Genomic DNA, 25183 nt, shown 5'->3' on the forward strand with positions numbered 1-25183 from the left:
ATTTTCAATATACTACATGCAAAGTAGATTTTTATTTATTTAGTTATTTAGGTAGGTAGTTAGTCATTTAGTTATTTATTTAGTGATTTATTTTTGATGATCACAGCCGAGGATATGTCAGTGATTAGCAGCAACATTGACTGTGACAGTGCACATGGTGTAAATAGCAAAAAATAGATGAACACAGCTAAATAAAAAAAAAAGAAAATTGAAAAGCGCGTAAAATGCCTCAAACAGTCCCAAGGGTTAAAGTCCTTTCAAAATAAGAGCGAGACTTTTTGAGATACACCTGACATGTGACATTTGACAGATAGACAAAGCCCGGCCCAAAGACAAGAGAAACAAATGACATGAGAGAGGTCATTAAAGTGTGTTTAAAGATGTCTGGCAGGTCGCTCCATCATCTGGGAGGAGCCCTGATCAGGAGGCAACCCACCGCCTCTCCTACTGGATCTCTCCAAATGAAAAGACACAACAGTGACAGATGAGCACGAACACCAGCAGCCAAATGAAAAGCCGGGTCAGGATAAATAGGTCACAAGAGAAAAAAGTGGAAAACAGGTGAGAAATAAAAACAACAGGCAAAGAAAACAAAAGGTGCAAGTGCTTGACATAAGAAGGACATCCTCAACACGTGTGTCACTTTGACTGTGACCCACTTTTATCACTGTGTGAGGGATGTGCCATGGCCTGTGTGTGAGGGATGTGCCGTGGCGTGTGTGTGAGGGATGTGCCGTGGCGTGTGTGTGAGGGATGTGCCGTGGCGTGTGTGTGTGAGGGAGATGTGCTGTCGCGTGTGTGTGTGAGAGATGTGCTGTGGCGTGTGTGTGTGTGTGTGTGTGTGTGTGTTTCTCCTGCCACTGACTAACATCTTAACACAAGTGAGTTCTGTGACAAACCCACTCTGTTTTATGCGATTATCTGCAGAATGTTTTCTTTACTCCCACAGACTTTTCAAAAACCTGTGGGACTTTTAAAGATGTTTTTAATGGCAGTTGTGATTAAGAACAATTTAAAAAAAAATAAAAATTGAAGGAAAGTTTACCCAAATGTTTATGTTTAAAGTAGACTTTAAAGCAATGATCTACTTCAAATGTTAAAAAAACATTAAACTTTCTTCTTCTATCCTGATTCTGACATTGATGCAAGAGACATTCAATAAATTATTTTTAAAATAATATATATAATAATATTTTTAGATTTTACAATGCAAAGTTTGAAAACAATAATTCACAATATCCTGCTTTCTATGTCTAAGCATTGTAAAGACTTTTGAAAGAATGATTTAAGACATTTTAATGCCAATTAAGGCCTCATTTTTAGATGAATTTATGTAATGCCTTTTAAGACTTTTAAAGGATCTTCAGAGACTTTGAAGACATCACGTTTCAAATAGTATTCGGATCAGGTTAATGGGGAGACATCAGTATCTTGTGTTAATTTTTACTGTATGCACACAATTTTCTGTTTCATCTCATTTTTAACCAGATGTAACCAAATATTTTTGAACATACACCCGAAACCAGCAGAACGATTGGTAAAAATGAGACCCATTAGCAGGTGTACTTCGTAACGAGTGCGTCTGGGATGTCTGTTCATTTGTCCGTCTGTCTGTCTCTGTGCCTGTCTGTCTGTCTGCGTGTGAGTGTGTGTGTGTGTGTGTGTGTGTGTGTGTGTGTGTGTGTGTGTGTGTGTGTGTGTGTGTGTGTTGTCTGTGTGTGTGAGAACTGAGTGCTGTGCTGTGCAGCCCTGGGGGAGGTGAAGCCGCATTCAGGGACCTCTATGGGCGCCACAAAGCTGCATTCATCCAGCTGAATAGCTGTTTTCTACAACCAGGCACTAGTCATCCCAACTCCATTGGAAGGCCTCTATGAGTTACCACTCTCCCTGCCTTGGTATGCAAAGCCTTATCCAGCAAAAAAACACAAATGGCTGGATTAACAAAAGACACAAAACACACTTACATGAAAACACTGAGGGAATACGTGACTCTCCAGTTTCTGAGGATGGACTCTCAATTCTCATCCCTGTCTTAATAGATTAAGGATTTTCTGTTTTCTTTCATCTTTTCATTTGTGTGCCTGCTCAGTCATTACTTGACTTTCATATGCCATGGATAATTTACTGTCACTGTGAAGACAAAGTACAGCAGCATTTTGCATGTGACATGCAGCGGGACGTCACAGCGCTGGTTACACAGACGGACGTTTCTCAGTGAGTGTTTCGATGTAAACACCTCGCTGTTGGATCTTTTTAAGCCCGGTCACTACAATGTTGAAACTGTACGTTTCTGAAAAACACAAATATGTTACATTTGTATGTTTCATAGATATATGATATCAACATCTCTGAGGTGATGTAATATATGTTTTGTTTGTCTTTGTTTTTCTTGAACGTAATGGAGCGTATCTTTGGTTTTCAGGAACATACAAGCAGAAATGAATCATATCAAAGTGACTCCATATACAGTATAAGCTGACTGTCATCTGGAGGAGAGGAGGGTGGATGGCGTGACACTGTGGCAAGACACCTGCCAAGATGCAGACCACTGTTCCAGACCGACAAACTACAAAATTGTGATTTAGTGAGTCATTGCCGTGTGTCCAGCCGCCTTTCAGCCATGAAACATGGCTGCTTTGTGGCTATCTGTCCCTGTTTTTTCAGCAGCTGTTTAGGCATGAAAAGCTGCGGGGACTGTGCCCACCAAATAGGTGATATATGATCTTTTCATAGCCATTAACCAGATGGTTTTTGTGCCTAAACCTAACCACACGGTAATCACAGTGTTGCTGAAACGTAAAGTTTCAACGCATCCCTTAGATAATAACTCCGGGTTGGAATCAGAGGTCCCAGCATGTGCAATATTATCATGATACACAAGTCACAGAACAATATTAAAGTGATTTTAAACATGTTGCCATATACTAAGTATTACAATAAAATATATTGTGAATAAATATATTCGGATTTATTACCTTTTTCTCAAGTGCATATTATGTCCCAAAAGGAAAAGTTTGTTACGTCGAATAAGATAAAGATTTCAGTCTGTTCATCCCACTTAAATTATTTTTATATAATAATGTATCTATCGAACCAACAAAGCAATTGATTTATATCAGTCCAGCAGGCCAAAAGTGTAATTTGTAATATTAATAATTTAAATAATAAACAAAGTATAATGTGCAACTTATTCGTGATTTGCAGAGACATACAATGTCAACATTTTTTCTGGCGATTGGCTCGATAATTTTACAGAATAAAATCACAGACTGTATGCCGGGAACTCGCTGTCTTCACTAACAGATAAATAAGTTCACATATGCGGGCGTCTCTATGATTGCAGCTGTGCTTCTCACAGAGATAATATTAAATGGCTGCTGGCTGTAACCAGAGTCGAATGTTTCAGAGTGTGAAAAATCACAATCCTGCATCATGCTCCACGTAAACACTAACTGTTTCGTGTGATTTAGTCTAATATTTATAGTCGCCTTCCCACACTGTTGCGCTGTCGGATTCTGGTGGTGTCGTCTTTGTATCATGTCTGCCAAATGCACTGTGAAGCCTCGTAAACTGTGAGGCAATTCTGATTTTGATGTTAAAAGGCTGCGAGCCGAGTAAATCAAGACGCCTCAGCATGCAGCCACAGCTGGAGTCCACTGAAGGTATCAAGCAGAAGAAAAAAACACACACGGCCTCTCATTCAAATTCAGGTAATGTCTCTTTCCAATTAACAGAGTGCCGGAGTCATGATTCCCCACATTGACTTCCTGTCAGCAGAGTCCCTGCTCCCTCCCACTGCAGCTTGTGTAGAGTTTTGCCTGATAGGTCACTCGGAGAGGCCCGAGCAGCTGTCAATCGATAACTCCGACTGTCCAGGAGGAAGGTCTGGCACCTCATTTGAATTCTCTATGCTAATTTTGTTGGACTGTGCAAGTTAGGATTGTTTTTCTCACTATGCTTTCACTGGTCTCAGGAGGACGTTCAATCCAAAAAGGTTACAAAAGTTTACGCCAGAGTTCATTAAAAATATAAAAATCTCACTGTTTTCTAAAAGTAGAGGACATTGGGTGATCTTTACCCAATAAAGGAGTCTAGACACTATTACTACTACACTTCTGCTGGGAAAAGAATTGTAATTATCTTCTGATGAGCACAGAAATCAAGAGAGCATGTGAAGAACTGGACTGATGTGACTTCAATGGGATTTCCCGAGGAGCCTATTGAACATGACCTGGGGTCTCATTTATAAAACAGAACGTAGGATTCATACTGAAAGTGTACGTGTGGACAAATGTAAATATTCATATTTATAAAAAGCAATGCGCAATTTCCTTTCGTAAATCCCAAATTAACTTGGAATTGTCCACATGTGGACCGGCCTTATGTCTGAAAGTCGGAGATTCGAATGATCCGTCGGAGACCCTCCGTTGACTGACTTTTTGTAAATAAGATGTGGGAGCTGTAACACTGACAGCTGACCACAAGACACAGGACGTGGTGGGGAGAAAGTGCTGCGCAATAAATCAGCACAGACGTGACAACTGGAGGTGTCAGTGACAGAACTGGACTTGTGCACAACACGGCCAGTTTGGATGACTGAACTTTTTCTAAGCTTCTGTAACAAGATCACAAAACACGTAAACTGAGAAAACTGCTATAACACACAGCACTCAACAACAGAGCAGTGCTGCCCAACTGGTGGGTTGCGGTCCAACAGTGAATCACTTCTGAATGGACCACAAGTGACTCGCAATGATGTCAAGTTTGTGAAAAATATACTTTACTTTGAAGTACAGTAAATTTGCAGCACAGAGCTTTTATTTTGACATGTGGTTTCCTGCTGATGACTGAGAGTTTTTAGAACAGTAACTATTTTATTTCCCTCTTCTTGGTATTTTGTGGCCCTTTTTTGTTGTTTGTTTGTTTGTTTTTCCAAAAATAAGAATAAGCTTAAGGGACTGATATTTAGTTATCATTGGAGCGGGGTAGCTGGTTTTATTTATTTTATTTTTTTATTTTTATTAACCGTCCCTCAGGCTATCAAGATCTTTCGTTGGGCCTCCCTGAGTGACTCTGTGAGAAATTCACGAAACGTTCATCCCACATGATGTGTTCAAGTACTGTTAGAAATTTGAAAATCCAACAATGATTTCAGTTTTTACAGTTTCTGGCTGTAATAAATGGTGTAATTTTGGCATTTTTTTAAATTTTGTGGGCCCATGGGTTTTTAAGGCATGTTTTTCTTTATCAATCACCAAACATTTTAAAAGAAAAACAAAAAGCAAAATCGCAAATGCCCCTAATGTCTTTAAATCCTAGAAACACCCTGGTTTTAACTTATTGCACTTTTTTCTTGTTATATGTTCTTACAGCATTCTGCTTTCAGCCCACATGTTACTTACATTTTGTCTAATCAATGGAATATTTGGTCATTTCTCTTATGTGCGGACCTCAAGCTAATGACTGAGGAGAAATGTGGACCCGGTGGCTGCACCAGTTGGGAGCCTCTGCAATAGAGGACAAAAAAGCACGAGGATGGATACAAATGCAAGACAGCAGTCAGCAATGTTCCAAAATAGGCGTTCACGTGTGTGGCACGGAAATGACTGTGTGCACTAATAGATATAGGAGGGGGGGGCCAGGACGAGAGGGAGGGAGACAGAGAGAATAATTGAATGGTGGATCATTGGCTAATGGCCCTTAAACCACCAACTCTCATCTGAAAACATTCAGTCATTATACTGCGATATAATACTGGCTGATAAATCACAGCTGTCCTGCAGAGTCACCTGTGCTGTCCGTTAAGTCAAGTGTGTAGGGGGATATATTTACAGGAATGGAATATAACGTATTAAGTGTGTTTTCTTGAGCGTATATTCACCTGAAAATAATAAGTGTTGTGTTTAGAACGAGCTGTTTATATCTACATATGGAGCGGGTTCTAGTTTATGGAGATCGCCATGTTGCACTGCCATGTTTCTACAGTAGCCCAGAATGGACAAACCAAACACCGGCTGAATGGGGCCTTTTGCATTTTTTCCCGTCAGCCACCGTAAGTAAGAAGTCCAACTGCATTAAGCAGCACCAGAGTTACACTGACTTTAACATGATAATAATAATAATAATAATAATAATAACTTTAGTGAGGACACATAAAAAGATCCAGAGCATATAACATTAAAACAGAAAATTGTCTGTGTACAAAATTACAAAAGGTACAATAAAAACCTTTTTACAAAAAACAACGACAAACCAAACAGGAAAACTACGTTATTCAAGTTCATACAAAAAAAGACAAAATTCAAGCGACTGAACCCACAAACAAACTGGAGCACCAGACACTCCTCAGTCCGGATGAAAACCAGACTGAAATCAGCTCAAGAGTTGGTCTAAAGGTTCTAAAAATAAAATTTTGTGAGACAGAAGGTCTGCACATAGATCGATATACAAGATTTCATATTTAGGCAGAGCAGCTAGACACATCAACAAACATTTGGCTGGCACTACACCATCATGGAAGCTTAAGAAGCAGCATCACGCCATCATTATAGTCCACGTAAAGTCTCTGCACGTTGCTTTTCCTAGAGTAACCCCACAGGTTGGCAGTATATGACGGGGTAAAAAATGCTAGATAAAGCTATTTTCACGTTCACTGAGCACATGCTGAATTTACATGCAAGCACATTAGCTTGAGCAACACTATCTGTCAGATAAATCAGCAACAATATGATGGCCAAGATTTTTAGTCTCATAACACACTTTAAGAGCAATATCAGACCAGAAGAATTCAGGAGATATTAATTTTCTGTCTTCTTCACTTCTAACAATCACAATGTCAAAATCAGCACCATGAGTGTGAACGAATCTTCAGCAGCTGCTGTAGACCAGCATTATAATTCATCAGGTCGGTTGGTTTTGGAGAGGAAAAAACCTTTGTGACTAATTCAGCTTCTGGTAAAAACCTCCTTTCGGATCTCATGTTTTCCGAGAAAAGCAGGGACCTCACATTACCATGTGCTGGACTAGCCGCCTGCAGCGACGCGCCAAATTACATCTGAACAACAAGAATTTTTAAGGTGAAACTGCGTTATTCAGTGTTTTTTACAGTTTAAATCACATGGTTTGTTTGTTTTTGAACAGACGAGACTTCTGCAGATAATTCGTCTCACATTAAAAACATCCTGAACGTCTGGATCTGAAAACATCAACACACATTAACTGATGAAAGAAAAGGGTCAACAGCATTTCGTGGGCGAGCTGCCCATCTCTGAGATGCCAAACTACATTGGAGATTTACTGTTTTGTAACAAGAAACTGCTTAATTCAGTGTTTTACTGGTTTTAATCAGCTGGCCTGTTTGTTTTTTAAATGAGGAGACCTCTGTGGATAATTCGGCTCTCAGGTAAACAAACAAAAAAAACAAAACTATGAATACAGATCTACTGCTATTTTTAATTGATCAATATGTGGTTTTTTGAGCACACCCCCCATCCCTTTTACATCCACCATCACACAAGTGCCATAAACAGAAAGTATGATTGTCAGCAGATATTTCAGTTGTATTGTAACGCTGCTACTGCGATAAGTATAAACTGATTTTATTTCATGTTCAAATGAAGCTTTTAACTTCAAATTTTTGTTGTTTATTTTTGTAGTTTTACTACGTTGCTGTAATAAGCTGAATTGTAATTTTTATATTTACTGTGACTGGCATTGTTAACGTTCAGTCATAAAACTAATCTGAAGTGGAATCATGATGATATTACGAATTTATAGTGTTCAGTACTTATATGCTTGAAAGGGTGGATTTGAGAGCAACTTCTGAAGACATATTTTAGCTTTTATATTAGCTTTTTTAAAAAAAGAAGCAAATGATGCTGTAAGTGGAAGTGTGATAAGAGCCATGTAAAAAGATTTTTGTTTACTGTGTTATTTTGTAAAAAATAAAAAATAAAACAGCCTTATTAACTGTTTAGATGCAGACATTGCAGAGCCATTAAACTGTTCAGCATAAACACTGGATTGATTTCAATAACTCAAAAAAAGACTGTATTATCCAAGTAAACAAGTAAACACAAGTATGGGATTGGGGCTTGATATTAGCAGATACTCAATATCAAATGATCGCAACATCCCAAGTTACAAAGTCAGATTAGAAATACCATAGATAATATATGATATGAAATATCATAAACGACCAGGGTGTCACAAAAATGCCCACTCTGCAGCACAAACACGTATCTCAAAGGTAATACTCCAAGAGCTTGTGGGAATATTATAGACAGAGCACAGAAAAAAACCCATCACAAAGTCCTTTAAACTCCCTGCAGAGTTGCACAGACCCACAGGCGTCCCCTCAGAAGTGCTACACAAGACTACGATCTCATTACAATTTATCACGGAGGAAAAAGCAGCAGAGTGAATCTCCATGACCAAATCATCATTAAACATGTGTATTAAAGCGCTCAGCTGGACATCCTGCCTTCCAGCGCCACATTAGCTCGGTCCTGTGCACAGGACATCCAGTACAAACACACACACACACACATCGCCGGACACTGCACCAAAAAAAATAAACATGGATGTACTCACCCACTCCTATTTTCTCGTCCTCCGTCGGCGTCCACATGATGTCCCCGTGCACAAAGAGCAAAATCCCCAAGAAAGTATAATCACCCGGTGCGTCGCTGCATGGAGATCCTACGGAGGTTTCACCGGGGAGGAGGGGAGACAGAGGGGGAGGACCAGAGAGGAAAAGTTTACTTCAATTACTCAGGATGATGGAAAAAAAATAAATACTCTTCAGTTGTTTTAAATGATGTGATGAATTGTTTCATATCCAGTCAGGTTTGGAGTGACGCATGGCGCAATGTGTGTGTCCATCTCTGCTAAAATCCTCATGCAAAACATGGAAAATATAAGATGCTCCACGGTGATATTAGCAGCGTGAGGTCAAGGCTTCCGTACTGTTTACCGCAAATCCCTAAAGGACGTTGGTGCTGTGGAAAAAATACAACGATGAGGACAGCAGGCAAACTGCTATACCACGGAGGTGTAATCAAAGTATAGAGAGCGCGCAACACTTCGAGTCCACATTGGAAAACGATTAAATCATTGTAAGTTTGTCCCCGTCGCGTCTCGCCTTGCAGTGATCCCCTTCTCACCAGTGCAGCATCTCTCAGCCTCTCCAGCTCGCTCTTTGCTTAGTTACGCACGCATTTCTCCCGCCGTGGCGTTTGTTGTGCAGCTGTCAAACTTGTGAGGAGAAAAGACGATGAGGAAAAAAGACGAGAGTCCCGTCTGCGCTCAGTGTCCGTGCGAAGCGACCGGGAGAGAGTCGTGCGCAGCCGGCAGCAGCAGCAGCAGGGAAGCCTACATCAGTTTAAGAGGATCAGCGAATGAAAAGCCCACAGATAGAGAGTGTTACATGGCCAAGAGAGGGAGATAATGTGCGTGTGTGTGTGTGTGTGTGTTGGGGGAGTGTTGGTCCGATGCGCCACCCGACAGTGAAAGGTTATCATTTGTGACATGACGCGCGCCTACAGTAGTTAATCCTTAATGTACAGTATGGCACAAATACGCACGGCGGATGTAAAAAAAAATTGGAGCAACCGCAGTAAATACTTTCTGGCATATAGCATGTATGGCTGAGTACTCTAGTTGCACAAAACACATTTTCAGCACACAAGCAGAAACACACACACATAGCCTGCTGCACAAAGCCATATAATCCGTATTCACAGGCACACACACATTACCTTAAATGACTCATGAAGCCATCATCACCCCACAACATGACACCACAGTGACATAATTTCATGCTGTGAGAGAGTGATTTAAAGTCCCATACAGATGTATGTGTGTGCATATGCGCAGAGACAAGCACGAGGAGTTTTTGTTGTGTGTGTTGTGCCACCGTGTGTACATTCACAGCCAACACACACACTATTTTACATTATTTTATCATCCTGCTGCACACAGCTTTTTAAGACATAGTGATCTCATCAAGTCATGAAAATCTCACACACTGTAAAACCTGACAAGTTGATCTTATTTGAAATTCTACTGGATTGCCTTGAAAATGAAATTAACTAATAATCTTAATTTATGTTTACTTTATTAAGTTTTCTTAAAATGTAGGAGTGTTCACTTATTTTTGAGAGGCCGTTGCATCTTAAAAATGTCAAGTGAAATTACCTTGTTCCTTTAAGTGTTTACCACTTTAGTAAATCAAATTAGTCTGACTTTACTTAATCATGAGAAAGGATTAGGCCAATAAAGTTACGGGAACTGCGAGAAAATACTACTATGACTGAATAGTTTGCAACAAACAGCAGAATAAAACTTGTTGTTATATTATATTATTATTTTTATCATATTTAAAATTATGTGCCAGGAAAAGAGAAAATAAATATTTTGGCTTTAGTTTTGAGGCCAACTTTTTCTTTGGGGTTGAATTTCGAAGTTAACAGTCATCTTAAAGTTAGTTAGTGGGTCGGTTGGTTAAATTTGAAGTTGCTCTGACGCTGCAGCGCGGTGTCCACCCCGATAACCGCACACCTGAAGGAGCTTTGCCCCAAAAAGCGATCTTGACAGCGGCAGTGGTGTCAGGCAGACGCCCCGCTTAACACTGACAGACGCACAAGCTAGCTTGTAGTCGCAAACTGTAGCAAGTTGGTGGAAATTATCGAATATTTCGACGTATTTGGCCGATTTACCATTTGAGGTTTGGCGGAAATGTTGTCCCGGGTCCAGTGTATCATGTGGTTGTCATCGACAGTTGCTAGTACAGTAACTCCGGGTATTTATCCACCAATATGTCAGCTCCTCCATGCTGCCTGGTAGGGCCAAATCTGTGGCTGCAACCGTTTCCGCTTCCCCTCTGCCGCCTTCCTCTTATTTAAACGAACGGGCGAGTTACCGCGCGGCGGTATGAAAGCTAACGCATTTTTCAGAAGAAGGAGTTCAAATGGAAAAATCCACGAGAAAAGAGAAAGAAAATAAAAAATACATACAATATATACTATAATAGGATACCGTAATAATGCCGAAATTAACCAGCTGATTAGAAACAGTTTCCGCTTTCCTTCTGCCGCCTTCCTCTCGTTTAAATATATAGAGAGGAGGCGGCGAGTTGCCGCGCGGCGTAGTGAAAGCTAACGAATTTCCCCAAAGAACCAGTTTAGATGAGAAAATAAAAAAATTAAAAAAAATTAAATATGAGCTAACATAAGGTGCCGTGGTAATGCCGAAATTGACCAGCTGGTTAGCATTAGTTTCTGCTTCCCTTCTGCCGCCTTCCTCTTATTAAATATATAGAGGGGAGGCAGCGAGTTGCCGCGCGTTGTTGTGAAAGCTAACGAGTTTTCTAGGAGAATAAGTTCAAATGGAAAAGTCGATGAGAAAAGAGAACGCAAATTTAAAAAATAAAATCAAATTTGAGCTAACATGGGGTTCAGTGGCAATGCCGAAATTAACCAGCTGGTTAGCTAAATGTAATTTAAAGAGTTAGCTGGAGTTAGCTTAACTAGCCAGCTGTTAGCTAAATTAGCCTACCTCTGTGGGTTCAAACGTCAAAATAGCCGTTAGCATCCGGCTAGCGCAAACGGACAAATTGTAACTTTACACTGTAACTACAAGGTAGATAACGAAGCAGAGAAAAGTTAAACTGATGAACTGAAGTACTTTTTTCACTAAACTAATATGTTAATATGTCTTTTGCAACAAGTAGTTCCGATCTGGCAATCTGAAGACATTCAGCACGCGCTCTAATCATGGATGTATTACAAGGAAGTAATGAAGCACAGAAAACTCTTTTTCCGTGTTTAGAAAAGTGTAAAATACCCGGATCTACAGGCCCATAGAGCGTGCGTGGAAGTGATTAACGGCAGCCGAACGCGGCCGAATGTACCCGAGTGTACCCGAGCACTGACTTTGACTCACTGGCTCGCTCACACAGATGACCCGAGTGCTCGAAGCGAACAGCGCAGGTGCACGAGCATTCCTCTCGTAGTAGCTTAGCTTATTAGCAACAGCAGCTAATCGGCGGTATAAGGACAGCGCTGTCGGTTTTAATATTTACGTGAGTATCAGATAGTGGTATATTTATCTCTCTGTGTACACACACAGAAATATACATACAACTCATCAGGAAATCAAATCGTAATCACGACCGGAGAAATCAAATTAACAGAACCTGAACGTGTTGTGCCCATAAAAAGGTCATAAAAGGTGGTGCTTGTAATATTGCCCCGTGTTTTATTACACAGCTCATTTTTTAAAAATACTACGTTCAGTACCTCTCAGTATCTGTTTCTCGAGCTCCGCTGCTCACTGATAACCGGCAGTTTGAATACAGACCGTAGACCGTATATACGGTCTCTGACAGACACGGTAAGACGTCCATATTACAGCTTTACAGCCAGCAGCGTATGGATGTGATGTAAAATGGTAAAAATGATGAATTGTGATTAAAAACTGATGAATTACAGTAAAAATATCCGTCACTACGGCCGGTACGAGGCCTGCGCTGTCAGAAACATGCGCGTTCTCGCGGTAGAGTCCCGCGGGTCCGATGCGCGTTCATGTTATGTCCGGAGAAACACCGCATTTTACGTCTTTAGGACTCAATGTTTTTAATAATGGCTATAAAAAATGCGTTCTGAAAAGTCAACTTGTCTCAAAAAAAATTATCCAGTGATTTAAGGAGGTCTCTTTCCCGATGTTAACAAACAGGGAAAAGTCTTTCTGGGCCGTCATGGATGTATCACGTGACGCTGTAGTTCCACTTTCGGCCACTTATGTAAATTTTGCTTCAGAGGGCGGCGCACTTCCTGAGGGCTTGGCTCAAATCGACGCTACTGCCTTAGTACCAGTAAGATCACTCCGCGACCTCCAAATGACAGCAACAGGAAACACGATGTTATCGCCGCACGATCATTGAGCCATTATAAATGTACATATTATAAAATAACACGAAGACGACATTATTCAGCATAAACCACCACATTCTGCACAGACATGTTATCAACTCCGACAAAAAACTGACATTTATGTGTATTACTCGAAAAAAGCAAACTTGTATGCAAACTTCAAAAACTCAAGTCCAGCACTAAGCATGATGGGAAATGCAGGCTAAGTGATTGAGACCGCAGTGAAAGGCTAAATGGCATCAAAAAGCAGAATATTTCGCAAAATAACAACATTTTATGAATTTTGGAAATGATGGCATCCCAGTCTTTTTAATAAATTTTGCATTTTGGACTTAACCTTGCTCTTGAGTTTTTGGAAATGTTTGTCATCCTCCATCAGCTGTGCATTTCTGTGTTTTTATCTGGTTTATTTATTTAGTTTGGGAAACCCCACAATCTATTGAAAGTAGGTTAAGCATTATGCACAAATGCATATTAGCAATTAGTAAACTACTAAATCACACACACGATTTAATAAAACGTGCGAGCAAATCACTAAATCACACACATTTTAATAAAATGCAACAATACACTATATAAAACGCACTTTTCAGCCTGCCGATGAGTGACTGTAGCTCCTGTCTCGTCACTGAAAAGCTGTTTCTGCCTCAGAATGAATAATTCATATTAATGATTTCAGTCATGGTGACCAAACATACTCACCTGCCAAAAAGTGACTGTAGCTCCTATCTTGTTACTGGAAGGTTGGTTTCTGCATTTTAGTAAAACACATACCACAGACCTTTAAGGAAAACTGAATTACATGAACAAATATAGAGGAAAACTAGGCTAAATAGAAGAATAAGTAAATCATAGAATTAATGCAAAGGTAAATACACAAATTTGAAAAAATAAATCTGTTCATGCCTGTGTCTTTTAAGTGAAATGTAATAAAATAAAAAGAAGGGAAAATTGGCTTAATAGAAAGGTAAATAAAAATTGGTATTACTGCAAAGGTAAACACAGAATCAAATTGAAAAAAACAACAATTTGTCACATTTTATCTATTAATTATTGCCAATGTTTATTTTTAACATTATTTCTGGTAAATGTCATGGCATATTGATTCATTTATAGGGTTATTTAATTTTTATTTTGGCACCTTGTGTCCTCCTCAGATATCTCTGGCATCAGTTATGTGAAACCAAACCAACAATGTATATTTTTTTTTGTGTAAAAATAGGCAGAAAATAGGAAAACGAAGAAGTGTGGAAAAAGGCTCATTTTAACAAGTTGTATGGAAGAAATTTGGTCAATAGCTTTTATGTTTAAGTTTGCGAGTAAAAGTGGCTGATCTTTCTTTTTCCTTTCACTTGTTTAAAACATTTTTGTGGGGGTTTGCCTGAATAAAGCACGAGTGAAACTCGTCTGTGTGAGAGAATATCTTGCATGAGTCATTGCTGTTTGAATGTGAGAGACCTTGATGAGGATCCCGTCTTTGTCCGTCTCTCCCACACATTTCGATTCAATGCAGCCGGTGTGTATAAAGAAGCACTTTGACAGTGGCCAAAATATTATACCCACTCACACTTCTGTGGATCAGTGTGTGATATATGTGTGTTTCACGTCTGTTGTCTAATTTGCAGAATAATGTTTACCTGAACTCATCACAATGCAACAATGACCTCTAGTGACGGATTCAAGTAACACAACAACAACAAAAAAAAACGTTCAATGAGATGCCTCCAAAACTTCAATTTTTTTGGACAAACAAAATATGAAAAAGACTCCCATACATGCTATTTCCACTGGGTGCACTGTCATAATAAATGTTGCTGTGAATCAGACATATCCCACACTGTCATCATCATCAAAAAAAGAAAAAGTAAATCTACTTTGCATGTATGATATTGAAAATATTTCACTTATTTTTTGTGTTTTTTTCCCATCTAAAAAAATAGTGGCATTATGGCAAGAACCTGCCATTTAAAGGGTTAAAATTCTGAACACAAATTAATATTTAATATTTCTAATGATGACTGGTGTTGGTTAAATATAATAACTAAATAAAAGTAGAAAATCATATTGTTTAATATTTTTATAGCTGATTTTGAAAAGCACATTCAGTGTGCTGAGTGGTATAAGTGTGAGTATTTTGAGACCGCACAAAAAATAATAATATATAAAAATCAAAGTTGCTGCTAATTATTGACATATAGACTGTGATAATAAAAAATATATACTTATCATGAAGGATATTAAAAACAATTCATTTTTTGTGTTTAGAATATTGAAAATGAATGAATATTTGATCATTGTGATTAGGACTGATGTTGGTTAAAAATAACTCAATAAATGTGGAAAATAATATTAATTATTAATTAAGTTTTAAAGCTTGATTTTGAAAAGTGCATTTTGTGCAGAGCGATACGTGTTTGTGTGTGTGTGTGTGTGTGTGTGTGTGTGTGAGTCATATTAAAGTGGGCACTAAAGGGTTAAAGTCCTAAACTTAAGTGAAAAGTGACGGTGACACAGATCGCACAGGAGCGTTATCTTCATCAGCTGAACTGATGCTCTGAAAACAGTAAAGTCATCATGAGACAGCTGAGACATGTATGAGACAGCTGTGAGACATGTATGAGACAGCTATGAGACGTATGAGACATGTATGAGACAGCTATGAGACGTATGAGACAGCTATGAGACGTATGAGACATGTATGAGACATGTATGAGACAGCTATGAGACGTATGAGACATGTATGAGACAGCTGTGAGACGTATGAGACAGCTATGAGACGTAGGAGACAGCTATGAGACATGTATGAGACAGCTATGAGACGTATGAGACAGCTATGAGACATGTATGAGACGTATGAGACAGCTATGAGACATGTATGAGACAGCTATGAGACATGTATGAGACGTATGAGACAGCTATGCGACATGTATGAGACAGCTATGAGACATATGAGACAGCTATGCGACATGTATGAGACAGCTATGAGACAGCTATGCGACATGTATGAGACAGCTATGAGACAGCTATGAGACATGTATGAGACAGCTATGAGCCATGTATGAGACATGTATGAGACAGCTATGAGACATGTATGAGACATGTATGAGACAGCTATGAGACATGTATGAGACAGCTATGAGCCATGTATGAAACAGCTATGAGACATGTATGAGACAGCTATGAGCCATGTATGATACAGCTATGAGACATGTATGAGACAGCTATGAGCCATGTATGAGACAGCTATGAGACATGTATGAGACAGCTATGAGCCATGTATGAGACAGCTATGAGACATGTATGAGACATGTATGAGACAGCTATGAGACATGTATGAGACAGCTATGAGACATGTATAAGACATGTATGAGACATGTATGAGACAGCTATGAGACATGTATGAGACAGCTATGAGACATGTATGAGACAGCTATGAGACATGTATGAGACAGAGACAGCTATGAGACATGTATGAGACAGCTATGAGCCATGTATGAGACAGCTATGAGACATGTATGAGACATGTATGAGACATGTATGAGACAGCTATGAGACATGTATGAGACATGTATGAGACATGTATGAGACAGCTATGAGACATGTATGAGACAGCTATGAGACATGTATGAGACAGCTATGAGACATGTATGAGACAGCTATGAGACATGTATGAGACAGCTATGAGACATGTATGAGACATGTATGAGACAGCTATGAGACATGTATGAGACAGCTATGAGACATGTATGAGACAGCTATGAGACATGTATGAGACAGCTATGAGACATGTATGAGACAGCTATGAGACATGTACGAGTAATAAGAAGTCGGAGGGTCTTTTATTAATAAAGTAGAACTTATTAACTGAATTGATCATTTCATGAACCATTTACAACAATTTAAACAGGTTTATAAACAAACAATCTCTAAAACTGTCGCGTCTATGGCTCCGAAAAGCTGCTGTGGCATGAAAATCAGTTTTTAAAAAAACTTTTTATCAAGTGTTTTTAGTTAATAAATGGCCGACAGATACTAAGAACCTCCATTCACAACCCAAACTCTGAGGTTTGGGGGAAAAAAAACATGAATTTTAAGAGTTGTAACATTTTCATCCAACAGCAGCGACGTTAACCGGTTCACCACCAGAACAATCTCTCACAAAGAAAAAATAATAATTAAAAAAACCCACTTCAAACAGCTGTGGACAAAATCCTGCAGCTCTCAGCTCTGAGATCTGCTGCAGATTGTTTGACGCAGAATAAAATCTCCAAAAAAAGTCTCCTGTTGGTATAAATGTACTCTGATGAATAAACTTCACTGTGTTGGCTCAAACAGTGAAAAAGTGTGAGATAATGCCGTTAACCCGTAACGACGCCGCTCACTGAGGTTAGTGATGAGGTAAGCTCGCTGTAAAATTAACCTTTTCACTACAAAATATAAAACTCTGCCTCGCTGTGCCTCAGCAGTTGCAGCAGCTGATAATTCTGCCACAAAATGCTCATTTTAATATTTGATAATGATCGCCTGGCAACCTTCGTGGTGTTTATTCCTTTAAAAGCGAGGTCATTTTAACCCTTTGAAACCGCAGCAAATTGGCTTAATTTCTTTGAAAATCATGGGAAGAAGGTGATGAGCAAGGAAAGAGGAAATGACCCAAAAATTTGCAAGAAAAAAAGTAAAAGTACAACCAAAAAAAATCTGAAAAAATGATAAAAAAATTATAATAATTTGGGAGCATTGTTTTTTTTTTTGTCCTTTTGTTTTTATTATTATTTATTTTTCCCCCAAAGACATTTGTCTCTATTTTTTTAAAAGAATTCTCTAAATCTAAATGTCTTGTAGAACATTTCTTGCCAAGCTGGGTTTTTTAATATTTTTTAAAGAAATCGTACTAATTTTCTCAGAGTTCAAAGGTTAAAATACTCATAAAAGGCATCTGAAAGCAGCACAAATAAAGTGACGTCGCTCCAGGTTTTTAAGGGTTAACGATATCTCAGCAGTTTTAAAGAGAAATATTTAAGTAACAAATGTTGACAACACATTAGAAGTCACTGATTAGGTAATACATATAATTTAATACACGTTTATCTGTCATTTTTTTCCCATTTAGAGCTCGCCAAAATTATCAGCTGCTGCAAACCTCCGACCCAAAGTCAAGGCTTAAATGTTACACCAGTTTTAACACTGATTTCTGAGTATTTCCCCAAAAAGTAATCTTACTGTTGACACAGGAAGTTACTGAGAGCTCTGAAGGAGCACAAAAGGTTCACGTTTATGTTTTTGCTTTTTTAACGTTTTAACGGCGCGGTGTTAACCTGTGATTGGATTTAAGCTCAAAAACCACTTTGTTTTTATGCCTAAATTTGAACTAAGTGCTCCGCTGATTTTTGCATTAATTAGGTCTGAAGGAAAAATACATCATTGTATTTTTTTGGAAAGAAAGAAAGAATTTATGGTCATAACTGTACGTGCATATCAGACTTCCCCGGAAAAAGTATACATAAAATAAGTGCGTGAATTATTTCCCTTTCACGTGACATTAGTTTTATGGTTGTTTTTTTTAATGCATCATTTTGTTTGTGAGGAAAACTTTTTGGCATCCCTTCATGGTGAGCGGAGAATCCAAAAAAAAGAAGGTAAATATTCTAAATAAACTGAAGTAGTCGGTTCGCATTTAACCGCAGAAAATGACATTAAAACTGTGCGTGTGATCTTTGCTCACGCAGAGTTCAGACAGACGTGTTCGCAGAAACACGCGTGCGACTGTTTGTTCTGACGCGTTTTAAATCAAAGTGTTTTAGTGAAAATTCGGGAAGCACTGAGCAAACCGTGAATGAAGCCTGAATTTTGCTGCACGAGTTTGTAAATGGATGTTTCTATAATGCTTTTCTGAATTCAGCCTTTTTTGAATTCTTCATTCACCGTAAAGACAAAAAATGATTCAAGAATTCAAAGTGACGCTGAGTGATTGATGGACAAGTGGACATTTGCGGGGAAAGTAATCCTTTAAAGACGTTTTGATTTTAAGAAAAAGGACGTTGTTAGTTGCATGAATTTCTCAGCCAGTTATCTGCTCAGAGCTGCCAAACAGCAGGACGCCTGCAGGACGCGGGGCTAAAATCTGTCTCTCCCAACACGCAAACGCTGTTAATCCTCATGAAGATGAACTAAAATAAATTAAAATAAAATAAAAAAGTCAACATAACTTAAATTAAACAAACGTACTTGACTTTATGTGTTACATTTTGAGGGAAAATTATATACAATTTCAATAATAATAATAAAAAAATGGCTCGTAGTGATCCATGCACCTGTGCCTTCTGCAAAAATCGATTTGGATGTTAAAAACCCAAAAACGTTTAATGGAAACTGGTTGTTTTTGTTGATCATATCTTTAAATCCTTGCATAACTTTTTGGGGACTAACATTTTTCTCTGAGTGCATTTGAAGATGAAACATGTTTTTATTGCTGTGAAGGACACTAAACCAGATGGGCCTGTTTTCCACGTGTGGATATTTGGCTTTTTAGCTGAGATCATTTGGGGGATTCAAAACAACATAAATATGAATGAAAGATTGCTGCTGCAGTCAGAAAAATTCTCAGAGCATGTGAGGAGATCGTGTTTTACCACGAAGTTCAGATAAAACAAACACTGACGCACATTTTTCAAAAGTTAATTCAAATTCAATTTATGGCTCTAATTACTGTGAGTTTTAGATTAAACCTGAATTGGGGGAAACTGTGAACTCTCCTCGACATCAGTTTCCTTTCCTCTGTGGTTTAGTTCGGTCTGTGAAGGAGAAAACGTCAGAAATACTCTTCATTCACAAATCCTCGCTCCCGCAGAAACAAAACAGGAAGTGAAAAGTCTGCGTTTTCGTCCGAGCCCCCCGGGGAAAGATTTATTCGTCGTGACTGTCGTCTCGCTAAACTGCAGAGGTTAAACAGACTTGCTGGACATCGATGTGCATATCAGTGAATTCACAGTCAACTTGCCTTTTTTAATGAGAACTGATGCTTTAAAAGGAAACAAAAGTCGAGCTGAGGTTCGTGTTGTCGTCTTCGTCTCTGCGGTCAGGAGAACCATCGCTCGCTGAGGGCCCGAAGCATCTGACTGTCCTCGTCTGACGCCTCCGGGAAGACTGCAGCATGAGGGGACACACACACACACACACACACACACACACACACACACACACACACAATATGCACTGTGTAATAAAACTGTTTTCAACTACTTACAATAAATTAAATTTAAAAAAATAAATAAAAAATGGACATGATATGACGGGAAATGCTACAAACTTACAGCCGGTTGGATTCAAGACTTTTAAAGACTCTTTTAATTCCACCTGAATTAAAATTTAAAATTTAATTTTTCAGCAGCCAGTGCTGAGGGGAAAAACATGTAATGACATTAATTAGGAAATTTTATTTTATTTAATTTTGTCCTTTTGTAAGATTATTTTTTGGGCGTTTTTGTCTGCAGCTCAGACAGCGAGAACATTGCCTTTGTACATTTCTATCCACAGAGCTACCGGCGCCGCTTTGGTTTTACTTTGCAAATATTTATTGTGACATAAAACTCAACTCTTTGGTGATGTTAATGCAAGAAGCGTTACGTTTTTGTTTTTTAAAATTACTTGTTATCATAAAATCATAACAATCCTACCTACAATATCACAGCATTTTTAAGACTTTTAAATATTGATTTAAGACATTTTAATCCAAATTAAGGCCTTTTTTTTTTAGATTAATAAATTAAATGTTTTTTAAGATTCTTTAAGGATGAGCAGGTACCTGTAAATAAATTTTAATCTATTTCTCTGGTTTTGGCATTTCTGGCCGTCGCCATCTTTGGACCCGGGTGATAAAGCGACCTGAATCTCTCACTGACCCAAAACACTTCTCAGAATATCAAACAAGCTGACAAACAGACAGCGACTCACAATTTGGGTCGTCGAATGAGTCGGACCCGTAATCGCTCCTGTACGTGTTGGCTTCAGAGTCTACGGACTCGTCATCGTCGCTGTTGTCGCTGTTGCTGCCGAGAAGATCTGCAATCTGAGGAGATTTTTAAAGAAAAAAAGAAGTTACTGGGGATTAACCGCTTAGACGCCACAATAATCCTAAAGTCAAAGCTTCCACCGTCACCCTTGAGTTCAGAGCTCTCAGAGCCGGACTCTGAGGTGTGAGAAACGTTACCTCTTGATCTGTGGAAGAATTGGCGCCGTCCTCGTTATCCAGGTCCTCGTTATTGGCCAGGTCCTCTATCAGCGGGTCTGTGTCCATATCGTCATCGTCGTCGTCTTCGTCATCTGTGTCTGAGGAGTCGTCGTCGTCCTGGTCTTCATCGTCCTGGAAGAGGACACAAAATAATACTACTATAACTAATAATAATAACAACAACCATCATAATAATAAACTTAAAATGAATTCATACAGAACCTTTACAAACAGCGTTTACGAAGCAGAGGCAGGAAACCACAAAAACATTTATCAAAATAAAGGCAAAATATTTAAGTTGAAAAAAGGCCAGAGAAGAATTAAAGTAAGTAAAGAAAAATACAATAACAAAATCAAGGCAGTAAACAGAACATTTTATTATTATTATTATTATTATTATTAATAATAATACTAATGATAACAGGCAGGATCAAGAGAGAATAAAAAGACGAGTTAAAAGAAAAATGTAAAGATAAATTGAAAGACTAATTAAATATAAATAAATAATAAAATGAAACAAATAAAGAAGAAAAGAAAGAAACATAAATCATTTCTTTAAAATAAATAAATTTCTAAAAAAATAAATAAAGAAATTAAAAGACATTAAAAGATGACATTGTATAAAGGCAAGTCTATAAAAATGGGTTTTAAGAAGTGATTTAAAGAAATCCCTGATTCTGCGAGCCTCATCTCCTCGGGCAGGTCGCTCCAAAGCCGAGCGGCCTCGACAGCAGAAAACACGGTCACGTTTATTTTTAAGCCTCGACTTTGAAACGACCACGAGGGAACGACCTGAGGGTCGGAGGCTGCGAGCCGGCTCATGAGGGGTCAACTGTTATGTAGTTCGAGGCCAGACGGAGAGATTTAAAAGTGATAAAATCTTAAAATCGATTCTAAAACGAACGGGAGCCAGTGGAGGGAATGACGTGACTTTACCTGCATCAAAACAAAACACTGACGCCACAAATCTGACCGGAAATGATGAGCCGCAGGATCTTTCTATATACTGAGATGATCTGATTTTAAACTGCAGCACACGTTCTGAGTTAAAGTCCGTGTTTTCAGCGTCCTTCAAACGTTAAAAAATCATTTCCTGCTCTGAGAGTCAACTGCCCAACAAACACACAAACAGACGCCACACTGCGTCCTGTCGTCTCACCTGATCGTCGTCGTCTCCCTCCTCTGCCAGCTTCTGTCGTCCCACCTCGTACAGACGACACACCGTGTCCAAGCTCACCGTGTCCTGGTTCTACACAGTCAGTGTGTTAAAAGTTAACAACAATCTGTCAAATTCAGTATTTCACAACAAATGTCTCCGCTTCTGTTCTCCAGTTATGACGGTGAGTAAAAGTGCGAAACATTATGATTCATGACGATTATGACTGTAGTGAAGTTGACCTTCTGGATATTAAATCTCATCATTTCATCAGAATTTTTTGAGGAAATTTTGTCACAATTGACGATGTTCAGACTGGAGCTGACAGATTTTGTGTTGTCATCAGAAGCTCAGGTTATCGCCAACATTAAACGCTGCTGACTCTGAGGCTTAAAGTCAAGCGAAGTACCTCGATGACGGCCAGGTAGCAGTCTTTGGTGTCGGTGCAAAGGTCAAAGATGTTCCTCTTTACGTCCACTGTGGCTGGAAAACAACAGCAAAAAATAATATTTATTTTGTACCGTTTTGTGTTATTTCCTTTTTCTGTAAAAAAAAGTAAATCTAGATATGTTTACATTTATTTATATATATTGTCTGTAAAGTTTATATAATTTAAGAAAATGATTTAAAAAAGGAAGCTGGTCAATTATTTTTCAGTAACTGATGGAGAACGGGACAGATTCAATAAATCTGCAGCTCCTCCCGACTCCTTTTCAGACGTCTGTATGTTTGTGTGTGTTTACATGTTTATTCTTTCCTTTTTTATTTTTACATGTTCAAAATAAATTTAAATTCAAATTCCATTAAAACTAAAAGCAACAAGAAATAAAAAAAACAAAACAGAAACTTATCAGCATTTTTTTTATATATCAAGAATTCTCTTCAAAGGACCCAAAGTGACGACTGTAGCTCTAGGAGTCACTTCTTTTTTTTGTTAAATAAATAAATAAATAAATAAAATCAAGGTTTAGTGTGTCATATCTGTGGGATTAAACGTGCCTCTTTTGGCGCCTGTAAAAACCCCGGAAAGCTAATTCATGTGACATCAGAGTTCTGCCGCTTGAAGAAAGATAGTTTTAAGACGTTTTAATACTTTTTTAATGCCACTCGGAATAAAATCTAAGACCAAAACTGACACGTTTTATTTTCTTTTTAATTCTTATTTTCTTATTTTTTTTATGACCTATGGACCTCTCTTTGAGCTGAGTCTTTAATAAAGTTTTGAATTAAACTGAATTGAATTAAGAGACAATTTTATGCCCAAATGTTTATTTGTAACATAAAACATGATGTTTTTTTGTCCAGTGAAAAAGTTAATTATCTATATCAAATGTTGAAAAAACAGCCCTTTTCAGAGTGAAACACGTGAAAGATATACTCCTTTTTTATTAAAATAAAAGTATTGATTTGGTTTTCCAACAGAAATGGGAAATATCTGGCATCTTTGGCCATTTTTTTTGTTTCTCAAAATGCATATAAGATTAAGTCTGAAACAAACAGGAAGTTCGGCCTACCGATGGGCTTGTAGTCTGTGGCGTCGAAGGTTCTGAAGGACGAGCCGAAGGGACTCTTCATCTGCTGGTCCATGGCGTCATCCTCATCGTCGGCTTGCAGCATCGCTGTTTTGAGGTGAAGTCAAACACAACACGTCAGGAATGAAGTGAGACAAACACGCTGCTAAAAAAACTTTAAGTTTGGAACAAAACAAGCCGCTCGTACCTCCGTACATGATGGTGGCGTTGCTGTTGAAGACCAGTCTGCACTGGTCCAGAGCGGGGACGGTGTGCAGGAGGTGGAAGGTCCTCAGGTCCCACTGACGCCTGCTGTCAAGGCCGAAAACTACAGATTTTTTTAGTTGAGATTTTTCTGTTGTGTTTTAATGTACCTTTATTATCTGTTTATGATAAATAAACGGATAATAAAGTGCACTCAGTTCTTGAGTCTGAATTTGGATATTATGTATATAAAACTGTATTAACTTTACCTCGTCTGATCATTTTAGATAATGATAATTTCAGATAATGCGCAGTATTTATGGCACTATTTATGTCATGCATTTTCACCCAGTCATTCAGGAAGGCTCAAGAAAAAATATTTGTAACTTTCAAAGTTGATTTCTCATAAAAAGTAAGTGTTGTCCCAACTAATTTTTTTCACATTATTTACAAAGGAATTTTAAAGCTTAAACAGCACAATGAAAACAAAATTTCAAACACAAATTCTTAAAAGAATGGTTTGACACTGTTGCAGACAAAATACGGTAAAAATCAACCCCTCAAAACCGTCACGTCATAATACACGAGTTTCTGAATGGATAAAACTAAAATGAGATAAAACATGTTTCCCTCCGTTTCCAGTCTTCATGCTTAACTGAGATTACCAGCAAGAACGTAAACCAGCCTTTCTGTCAACCCTTTAAATGTAGATTTCATTTCAATAATTAGGCAATAGAAAAAAACAGACCGTTCCCTGACAAAACAAGTTATTTTTTAAGTTTTTGCCATTAAGCTTCATGTGTATTTAAAGCTACAAAAGCAAAAGGTGCAAAGTGTATTTATACTCTGAATCATTGCTTTAAAAGAGCGGTTTGGCGTGTAAAAACGACTTAAATCAGAGGATACGATCTCCGTGTTGACGATGACCTCCAGGCCGTTGGGATGGAAAACGCCGCTGATGTTCATGTTGAACTTGTCAAACTTGTGGATGGCCTGTGACGCCCGCACGTCCCAGAGCACGCCGTCGTTCAGCACCAGGTCGTCGGTGGGGTTGAAGGTGGCGCAGTTCCTCTTGTAGTTGTTGGCGAGAGCCGGGTCGTTTAAAGTCAGAGTCTTCTGACCCGTCTGGATGTCGTAGATCTGCAGCACACAG

The 25183-nt window shown here is 38.6% G+C and overlaps 2 protein-coding genes across 12 annotated transcripts in view; both read right to left on the reverse strand.

Annotated features, from left to right (window-relative positions):
• Positions 1-9791, reverse strand: part of LOC121948924 (dedicator of cytokinesis protein 3-like) — a 240599-nt gene extending 230808 nt beyond the window's left edge. For 4 of the 11 annotated variants that reach the window (XM_088070865.1, XM_088070852.1, XM_088070850.1 and 1 more), the window contains exon 1: positions 8593-9430. In XM_088070865.1, coding sequence (XP_087926991.1) covers positions 8593-8629 — 37 coding nt within the window. In that variant the 5' untranslated portion in view covers positions 8630-9430. Of the gene's footprint in view, positions 1-8592; positions 9435-9758 lie in introns of those variants that run through there. The other 7 variants (XM_088070844.1, XM_088070839.1, XM_088070831.1 and 4 more) reach the window with 6 other exon arrangements.
• Positions 9792-16749: 6958 nt separating this feature from the next.
• LOC121960893 (DDB1- and CUL4-associated factor 1-like) overlaps positions 16750-25183 on the reverse strand; it is a 29117-nt gene continuing 20683 nt past the window's right edge. The window contains 8 exon segments of the mRNA XM_088070886.1: positions 16750-20075; positions 20883-20997; positions 21139-21291; positions 22319-22408; positions 22725-22798; positions 23830-23934; positions 24035-24128; positions 24937-25170. Of these exon segments, the coding sequence (XP_087927012.1) occupies positions 20008-20075; positions 20883-20997; positions 21139-21291; positions 22319-22408; positions 22725-22798; positions 23830-23934; positions 24035-24128; positions 24937-25170 (933 nt within the window). The 3' untranslated portion in view covers positions 16750-20007.

The sequence above is a fragment of the Plectropomus leopardus genome, chromosome 2 (assembly GCF_026936395.1).
Source record: "Plectropomus leopardus strain MGB_pleo_1.0 chromosome 2, ASM2693639v1, whole genome shotgun sequence".
NCBI lineage: Eukaryota > Metazoa > Chordata > Actinopteri > Perciformes > Serranidae > Plectropomus > Plectropomus leopardus.